Raw genomic sequence first — 9850 nt, 5'->3', positions numbered from 1 at the left:
TTTCAGAACAAACTCTCATACACTCCCCGAGATTCTCATGCTCTGAAGCCTATTGTTCCCCTTTATCTTTCTTCCACAACTTACACAATACAGATAGCTATCAACTCAACCTGATAGCACAGCAAAAGTGTAACGTTTGTTAGCTGGGTAGAATAGACCACATTTAACAAAATTATTATACAACCATGTTCTCCCAAGAAAGCAAAGTATTATTTAACTCTGGGATCACTGTCACAAAGAACAAGTAAGTAGCCTGTGCATCCCACACAAAACTAAAAAAGCCATTAAACTGAAGAGGTTGTTCCCTCCCTAATACAGAGAATTAAAGTTAAGGATCATACCATTGCTAACATTTAAAAAAGCATTGTATGCAGCCACTCAGGCTAACATCTTGAGGCTTCTTCTACGAGAAATCAGAATGAAGAAAACCAAAACTCCTAATGCAAGAACTAAGTCATTTGCTTTGCTAACCAAGATAACCATGGACATACTCTCTCTGCTGCAAGATGATGTCCAAAACAACAAATTAAGAAGAAACAAAGGGATTGCACTGAGGAAACAAAATCCAAACTCATGAAACAAGCGTTCAAGATCCTACAAAATGTCTCTCAAGCTTCATGTTGACACTTGGTATTATGTCTTACAGGCCATCTGAAGGGGCACTTAAAGCTGGGAAATTTTAAGTACTATTAGCAGGTATGGTGGTTACTAAATATTCTAGAAAGTCTTGGCATTCTGTAGAGCAGCATTTTCAACATATTTCTTTGTAACTTAAGGCATTTACTAATGTGAAGTTGCAGCTTTTGGGTGGTGTTTTTCTAAGGAGCTCCAGTTTAACCTGTAGGATGACCAAAGAACTAAAAATATCCATGTACCAATACAATAGTATGCTAGTAATTCAATTATTTCCAACAGCTACTTTTCAGAACAAACATACTGCCCACATACAGAACACCTTTGCCACTACTCTTTGTTAATCTTACTACCATTTTACAGCCTGTACATTTTCAGTGTTTGCAATGGGTGACACCAAGACACTGCTAAAATTCAATTCATAGGATTTCCATAAATAAAACCAGTCATCTTTCACCTAATTTTATTTAAGTTCCAATTTTTTCCAATTCCAAACAAAAGCTAAATACAAGTTTTTAACAGGTAAGCACTAGTTTTATCCAAAGGGAGCAGGCTTATGCAGTTTTACTCCAGTAAAGTACTCAACCCTTAAGCAGAGCCTTCTTTGTCATCAAAACTATACAGTAGTCTTCCTTTTATCATTGCACAATCTTAAAATGTTCTGTCAGAACCAACTTTTGACACTCCAAACACTATTTTACATTGTTTTATAATGTCTATTCCAAAAGAAAAAAACCTCAACGGGTTTTCCATAAGAAATGTTTTAGAAACCAGTATGTCCTGCACAGTTCACCTGCAAGTTTACAAGTCTCAACTCTCAAGAAAAAATAATCCTCTACCAACATTGTTTCTGCAGCTATTATTTTACTTTATTTTTAGCTGCTTTAGCAACTTCAGACTCCAGGTCTGCCTCATCTGTATAAATGCATCCAACTCAAAAAGAATACTTTCATACAGTTATACAGCAACTTGGGGAAAGAGATCCAAAACAAAAGTGCCAGTAAACTTAGACATGGCCCAGCAAAATAAAAGAGGCAAAAAATGCCTACACATTAAATGAGATGCTTTTTTTTAAAGAAAGATTTCTTTCCCGCATTTACTTCCTATTGTAATAGCCACTTTTCTGTTCATTAAAATGAATGATAGTGCTCTTTGATACAATCATTAACAGCAAAGCTATAAGGCTTTTATACCCGTTACATTCACTTCTCACCCTCCAAATACTGATGGTTAACATTATAGATGTTAGGGGTCATGACCAGCACAAATGGGAACACCACCACAAATGATCACTTTGTGCTTTCGGATACATTTGTTTCAGTGTACAGTCCCTTCATTTCACATTTTAGTAAGATGCTGATGCAGTGCAGAAGCGTGCAGAGCATCCTCTCTTTCACAAGGTCCATGCAGAAAACATCTAAAAAAAATGTAAAGTTCTGAGATACAAATGATAAAAAAAATCCAGGATGATCAAGTTTCACAATGTATAGTGTTCTGAACATGAGTCCATTTTCTTCTAAATTCTGAAAGAATAAAGTGGTGAGGAAAGTGAAAATCCACTGCTGCATTCTGTGATCTTCCCCATTTTGCTGGCCAGTACCTTACTCTGGCATGTAAGGACGGAGGTGATCCTCTATGGTACCAACCGTCCAGTGAGTGAGCTGCTCCTGTGGCAGGTACAGGCAGATGCTGCATAACTTGAAGATTGTAGCTTTGTTTTTTGGAGTCTAGAGGCAAAGAAAAACCCAAAGAAAAACTATTAAACATGAAAGGTAACTCAAGACTAACAGGCAGACCCCCAGCAGATCCAGCCCAATTATTAGCTTGCTGCTGGTTGTGGAACCACAGACATTTAAAAGCCACTGTTTCATCCGTATAAACAGCTCAAACTCAAAATTAGTCTGTGACCTGTAATGTCCAAAATATTTTCACTACTCTGTTCATTCTTCACTTGAATAATTTCTGTAGTATCACCCACATTAAGCCAATGTTTTAATTCTTCCAAAACACCATTAAGTCTATTTTAGAACTTAATTTTCAATACAAGAACATTAAATTCATTCTATGTGAACACATCTGTGGCCCACAGCTAGTTTTTGCATGTATGAATCCTATTTATACTGTAAGGTTCCTCTGAAACTGCTGAAATGCAAGCATGAATGCATGATCAATTTTTCTACTTCAGTATTTTGCAGTAAAATCACTGATGTTCCTAAGAAAAAGTATTTTATCATTAAAAGACACTTGTTAAGAAGAGGGACAAAATAAACTTACCTGCAAGTGCTGTCTGTCAATGAAGAGAAACACTGACTGGTTAGGGTTGTTGACAACAATTCCAGTCTTGTCCTTTCGGCTCAGAACATGCAGAAACTGTTTTTCGTAGTCACCGTGATGAAATTCAAACTTGGCCTGCATTGTGTGAGGGAAGGGAATAAAATATTTATTAAGCTAAAGCTCACATTTAACCAATTAATCTTCTTCAATCTGGGGCTTTACCATGACTTTTGTTTCTTTCCTTTTCTCATCTATGAAAAGCAGAAAATTGGGGACCACAGCAACACCACCACACTTGAGTCTTGGCACTATTTAAAGCATTACCTAGTTTCATTCTGCCAACATTGACGTTAAGTCATTGCAACAATGGATTAACAATTCAAAGGTACAACTTTAACTGCATGTATAAAACCAGATTTAGCTTGTTGTGGCAGAACATCCCTGTGCATCAACAACACAGCACATTTCTTCCAACAGCTTCCCATTATTGCAGAACCAGCACAGAAAATACATGTAACATTGTTCAAAAATCTGAACGTAAACTGCTAAAGCTGGCTACTGAAAAAATAGTCTAAAATGTTTGAAGTTTATTTCAAGGTAAAATTATTATGAAACAATTCCATCTCAGACCCTCTTTCATCTAACAAAATACAGCAACTTAGGAAACTCGCAGACCCTTAATGACACCATCGTATTTAGACAAAGGTTCAACTGTACTAAAAGCCACATCTAATCCACTTGTACAAACACTAACATCATGCATGTATTTATACATACACATCATTTGCAAAGGCCCTTCAGACACTTAAATTCTGCAAGTGCTAACATAACAGTGCATAAAGATAGGAACCAGAATTTGGCATTCAAAACACTGACTACTTGATAAATAAAAACAGACAGCATACTTTAACATCCACAGAAATCACATACCTTATCAACTTATTGGTTAAGAAAAGACAGTACTTACCTTCCCCTCCAGGTGTAAGTTACTTACTGAAGTTATAAAAACAAAAACAAATACCTGAACAGGCCTAAAGGGTTCATCAGATCCCTTCCACCGAGAAAACAGGAGACAGACTATCTTCTCAATATCGTTACGAGGCCAAAGAATGAAGTCCATCTCCTGAGTACAGCCAATCACGTCCTGTAAGTAGTAAAGTTCTGTACTTACATTCCCTCCATTATAGTCAAAGATACAGATAAGCAACTTAATCTATACAGGCACATCATTTAAAGGTGGTACTTATTACCATGTTTATGTAATTTTCCATTTGTATTACTCTTAGCACAACTAAAGTCTTCCTTGCCTTCCACTGAGTTTTAGTATCAGAATCCAGTTAATATAAATTCCAACTTTAAGAAAACATTAGCAAAGACTATCTTCCAATATTCAGAGCAAACCCACTTAGTTGTACAGCAAGTTATTGCAAGAATTAACACATGCCTACTAAAGGACAAGGATGGCAAGAAGATATAATTCCCAAGGCATATCTGAGTGAGACAGATGAAAGGTCAAGCTTCAGCACTACATATTTAAACAGAATTTCAGAACAGAACACGTAGGCTGTTAACCCTTCAAACTAGATCCCATAAACACATGCCTGCAGAACCCTCATGCAGCACAGAGAAAAAAAGCAAGATTAGCCTTAAGATTCACAAGGAAAAGCACAAGTGTTGAAAAACTAGAATTCAGCAAGTGTCAAGAGGAACTTTACCCTGCGCATAGACTGGTAGCGGGGTGCATGAAGCTGTACTACATCCTTCTGCAGAAGCTCTAAGGAACTTTCCAAAGAATAGCTGGAATCCCGCACACCTTTCAGGATATTTTCTTCATAATTATTGGTCATGACTGGTATCACTTCAGACACTTCAAAAAGCGCTGACTTCTTCTTCTAAAAAAAGCACAGGTTACATCAAGATTACAATCCCTTCTAGGCAATTATAGCTAACAGTTTATTTCAGAGTTTATGATTTTCTCTTAGCATTCATATATAAAGTGCACATCACAAGTTAGGACTTTGACACAAACCACACTAAAATTTACATGCAAAATTTTATAAATTAAACAGAATCAGTCCAACAACTTTTTATAAGAAGTTGAAGATGTTTTTGTAGTCTCCAAAGATACAGATTTACACGCCAATCTTGCAAACATTAAAGTTGTATCCAACCATTAACAGAACTGCCCTTTTATCACATAGATTACATGACTTTGGGCTGACCAAGAGCCCTCTGCAAGCTTCTCTTTGCAAATCAAGTAACACTTCCCCCATCCCCATTTCCCCACCCCTGGCCTTTGCAATACTTTAAAGTTGGCCTTCTATGAAAAGTGAAGTCTTTCAATGCCACATTTGGTAGCAGTGCATGATCAAGATCCAATCTGAAGTTAGCTAGAAGTCATAACCTCCTCAAAGAAGGACTATTTTAATCTGCTAAATAACCTTTATGCTGACTACAAATATTTCAGTATCTCTCAAACAAGGCCAAAACATTATGGGGAATTTGGAAGAGTTTTTGCTGTATGTAAAATCACTTAAAGTTGTATGTCTCCTTCTAACAGCTTTCTTATAGCTCATGAGAAGTCTTGACCTATTTAAGAACTACATAACAGGCAAAGCATATTTTATCAAATAATCCTTCACACCCCCAGCCAGAACATACATAACAGGCACCTATTTGCTGACCAAGCTAGGCTGAGCTGAACTACTTTAAGCAAACTGGTACTGGATGGACATCTTCAGTTCACTGCGATAAGCAAATTTTACAGGATTTAAAACAGGCATCTGCAACAAATTTCTACAAAGCAACCAGGAAGTAGTATGAATGCTCCAACCAAAACTATTAAAGTCATATCATCTAAGAAAATCTAATTGTTACCACTGACTAAACATTCATATTTCTCTTTATGACTATGAGACAGTACCAAGAAATTACATCCCACTACATCCATCTCTGTTTGCACTAGAACTGATGAACAAAAGCAAACTGAACTTAGGAATTTCACGGAAACTTTTCAATTAAGAGTTCAAAGAACAGAGTCTTCATTAAAACACACATAACTATTACAGCAAATGCAAAAACTATACATTTGAGGGGCTTAAAGAATTTCAGTGCTTATCTACATGCATTTCGCACATTATGTACCCTGTTGCCACTTGCTTCTATTTTCACTTGTTCATCATTTGTTCAGCTCATTCACTTAGTATAAGCACCTATTTCTTCTGTGGACGGAAACTCTCCTACAATTCTGGGTCTAATTAACTTTAGAAATACCACCCTGGCCCAGACACGTAGCATCCAGCAGCAGGCGAGGCAGCCAAGCAAATGAAGACTTCCTCTTTTCCTCCCCACTCCCTTTCAAAATGGTAGCAGCAGTTTCACATATGCCTGCATGCTTGGGCCATTTCAGTGTTGCATTTTACAACTCCTCCCTTCAACTGCCAGGTCTTCCCTTCTGCTTTATCTAGTTAAACGCAGTAACTTTAGCAATCGCTCCAGCCAGGTCTCCCTTTCCAACTCCACTGTTCACAGCCAACAATTATGCAATTCAGACCCCAATTAGGCTTAATGAGTTACAGTAACTTTGAAAAATATTTACCCAATGCAGAAGTTACCAAGTAATCATTTAATGAGGCACTAGCACCCTCTGCATTACAAAACTACAAACATACAAAAAGCCAAAATTGCAAACATGAACTAAGTAAATTTTATAGCAATTAGCCATGTAAAAAATGTTAGAAAGTCAATGGAATTTATTCAGGATAAACCATAGGATGCAATCAGGCAGCAAGACTTTGCACAGTGTAGTCAACATGCATTGTAACAGACAACACAGTAAGAGAGAAACATTAAAACCAAGTTACCTTGTCTTTGAACACAAAGGCAATGTACATCTTGAAGTCAAACTGGTCAGCTAAAGATTCTTTTTTCTTTCTAAGCTGAGCACGAAGTCTGTTCAGAGCTTGTTTCTTCCGGGAGTTTGGGTCCCCCATTTTGTAATACAGGTGGTACTAAAGCCTTTGGAAACTGTTGCTAAACTATGGGCACCTTTTCGTAAGACTCAAGTACAACAGAAACAAGTCGTTTTATTCCTGCTAATACGACTGAATAGATAAAACACTAATGTAACCCAAAACCGCACCTCAGGCAATATTTTACGAGAATGTCGTATCGGAGGGGTCAAGAAACAAAGTAAGTAGTTGTCCAGCCATGGCTGGACAAGAGGTTTACAATAAACCAAGAAAAAAAAAACCCTAAGAATTTTGAAGACAAAAATTTGAACAGTTTAGCCGCAGGAATAAGTGGGTAAGAATGAGAAAAAAAAAAAACAAAAAACAAATCTTATCACAATTTATGTGTACAATAAAAAGCAACTGGCACAAGCCCAATCCATGGGGGGGGTACTTTTGCTCTGCTTACAAAAAAAAATGAAGCTGAAATTACAAATTGCGTTTTACCCCAGCCAGATTCATGACTCTACTGATTATTATTCCCAGCTTTCCACTATTGCTATGTTGCCCGTCTTTTTTTTTTTGTTCTTTAGAATTATTACACTTGGTGGAGAGCAGAGAAAAGGGTGCAAAGGAGGAGTGCACATCCTGGGAGGTATGACATTTCTCTGCCAACAACAACAAAATCAACTACAGACAACACAGTGCTGGTTTGCAGGGGAGCAAAGAGAAAAAACAGCGGAGTCATTTCTAACTTCATCCTGCTCATCATCAGGCACATCATTGCCCTGAGGCTACTGCTGCCAAAGAGAAGAGGGATCATGATGGCCATAGACGAGGGGCGGGCAGGGGTTCAAGGGACAGTATTATCTCACCTAGAGACTAAAACCCAAATCGGTGCCCCAAACCCGGGCTCCTTACCAGTGGGAGAGCCCTACATCCCCCAACACCTCACACGCTCCCTGGGCTGCCGATCCCCCGGGGATCCTTCTCTCTCTGCTGCTGCTGCGCTCCACAGCGAGCACAGTTAGCCGAGGCTGTGCATGGCCAATGCTTTTCGCTTCTCCTTAGGCCTCTCTCTACACAAGACGGCAGAGGCTGCAGCGGGCGGCCTGTGCCCAGGGCAGCGGGACACCCACAGTAGCACGGCGTCTCCCCTCTCACTTCATGGTCACGACTTGGAAAACATGGAGAGTTTTGCTCCTGCTTTTCTCGCAAAACAGGTTTTCGGTGTCAAAATTTTTGCGAGGTTTCTTTTTTTAATTGCAAGCCTAGGTTGCAATTTTAAACCTCTAAAACACCCTCCCCCCCAAAAAAGCAAATCCCCGGTTATCAAGTTATTTTCTTCCTCTCTCCAGACATTTTCCCCCCCAGGTGTTTGATTAGTCGGGGTTAAAAGTTTTTAGGTTAGCAAATTCGTCAGACCAGGTTAGGAAGAGGGGAAAAAGTATTCCCCCTCCTCTCTTGACAAAAAGAAAAAAGAAAGGAAAAGGGAAAAAAAGGAAAAAAAACCAAAAAAAAGGAACCCCTCCCAAAACTTCCCCCCCCCCTACTTAAGCAAGAGACTGAGAGACTCAGGCAAGAGACCGAGACCGTGGCCCGCTCGCTACCCGCAGCCGGCGGGCGCAGGAGGAGCAGTGGAGGCGGCGGCGCTGCTAGCAGCACGGAGAGGAGCCATGTCAAGATAAAGCCACGAAGCCGCGGAGCCCCCCCATCCCTGCTGCAGTGGACACGGTGACCGGGCCGCCCGCTCTGCCGCTGCTCAGCCCCAACCTGGTCCCCATAGTCTAGCTCAGCGCCCCGGTGCCGGGGAGTGGGGAAATGGTGGCGGAGAGAGGAAGAGGAGAAGGAGGAAGAGGCGACGGCGGTGGCAGCAGCGGAAGGAGGAGGAGACGGCGGCGGGTCCCTGCGCTAGTGGCTCCTACGGAGGGCGGCGGGCATAGAGATCCCGGAGCGGCAGCGGAGGAGGAGGACGGGGACGGCCGGGAGAAGGACGAAAGGGCTGAGGCGAGCCTCTCTTCGCCCAGGCGGTCCCGGGACGTCCTCGAAGGCGACGGCAGGAGCGAGCGGCAGCGCCTCGGTCTGCGCCTGTGCCTCGGCACGGGAGGGAGCGAGCGCGGAGCGGAGCTGCGCGGCCAGGACCCACCACTCAAAATGGCAGCGCCTGAGTCACACAGGCACCGCCCTGCCCGCACTGCGCAGGCGCGCTCTGGCGGGCGCGTACCAAGCGCAAGTGCCCCACCCCTGGGGGGGGGCACAGAACGTTGTGCTCCAGGCAGTAAGGCTCAGCGGTAGCCTCGCTAGCCACAGACACTCCTGTTCGGGAGAGACAGAGGGGAGAGTATGACGGCGGCAGAGCATCTCCGAGCCGTCACCACACCAAGAATCCGGGTCGCACTTCCCTGCTCCTCCCCCCCCCACTGTCACGCCTCGTGCCACCGCCCTCCTGCCCCACGTGATGCCGAGTGGGCCACGGCCCGCCGGACAAGGACCCGGATGGGGTTGCTCAACGCAGTTCTCAGCGGAGGGGGGGGAGCGGGGCAGGGCAGGAAGGCACAACGGGAGGAAGGGGAGGCCGCCCCCCCTCCCCTCCCCGAGGTGGTATCTGCCCGGGGCACCCCCCCCCCCTTCGTACATGAAGGGAATATTTAAACTTTTTTCAACCTTAAGCATCGTGATGTTGTTGGTAAATACAGCTTTTAAGTCCTGTAGTGGTGCATTTTGTTTAATTTCGTCCGTTGGGGTTGGTGTTCGGCCCATCGTACATACGTGAACTAAACTGTAAATAAATAAAAAAAACCCCCTAACATTTACTGAAAGGTTACGTGGCGTCTCCAGTACTGATCTTGCAACAGAAACCAGGGCCCAGCCCGTGTAGGACAATCCACGTTCTTCCGTGGTGGTAGTAATGCTTCCTGAGGAGGCTGCCTAATTTTTATAAATAAGTAATGGCTATTGCAGAGACGCAGACCCAATCCTTGGAGAAAAGTAAG

General features: G+C 42.1%; 1 protein-coding gene across 1 annotated transcript; it reads right to left on the bottom strand.

Annotated features, from left to right (window-relative positions):
• Positions 1 to 1079: 1079 nt before the first annotated feature.
• Positions 1080 to 9034, bottom strand: C3H6orf62 (chromosome 3 C6orf62 homolog). Its single transcript, XM_009914706.2, has 5 exons — positions 6771 to 9034; positions 4623 to 4799; positions 3929 to 4051; positions 2908 to 3042; positions 1080 to 2360 (listed from the first exon to the last, which is right to left on the bottom strand). Exons 1-5 carry the CDS (start codon positions 6897 to 6899, stop codon positions 2235 to 2237), a joined length of 690 nt encoding a protein of 229 aa, XP_009913008.1. The 5' UTR covers positions 6900 to 9034; the 3' UTR covers positions 1080 to 2234.
• Positions 9035 to 9850: the final 816 nt, after the last annotated feature.

This window comes from Haliaeetus albicilla, chromosome 3 (assembly GCF_947461875.1).
Source record: "Haliaeetus albicilla chromosome 3, bHalAlb1.1, whole genome shotgun sequence".
Taxonomy (NCBI): domain Eukaryota; kingdom Metazoa; phylum Chordata; class Aves; order Accipitriformes; family Accipitridae; genus Haliaeetus; species Haliaeetus albicilla.
Note: the sequence above shows the minus strand (reverse complement) of the source record. Positions and strands in the feature narration are given on the sequence as shown.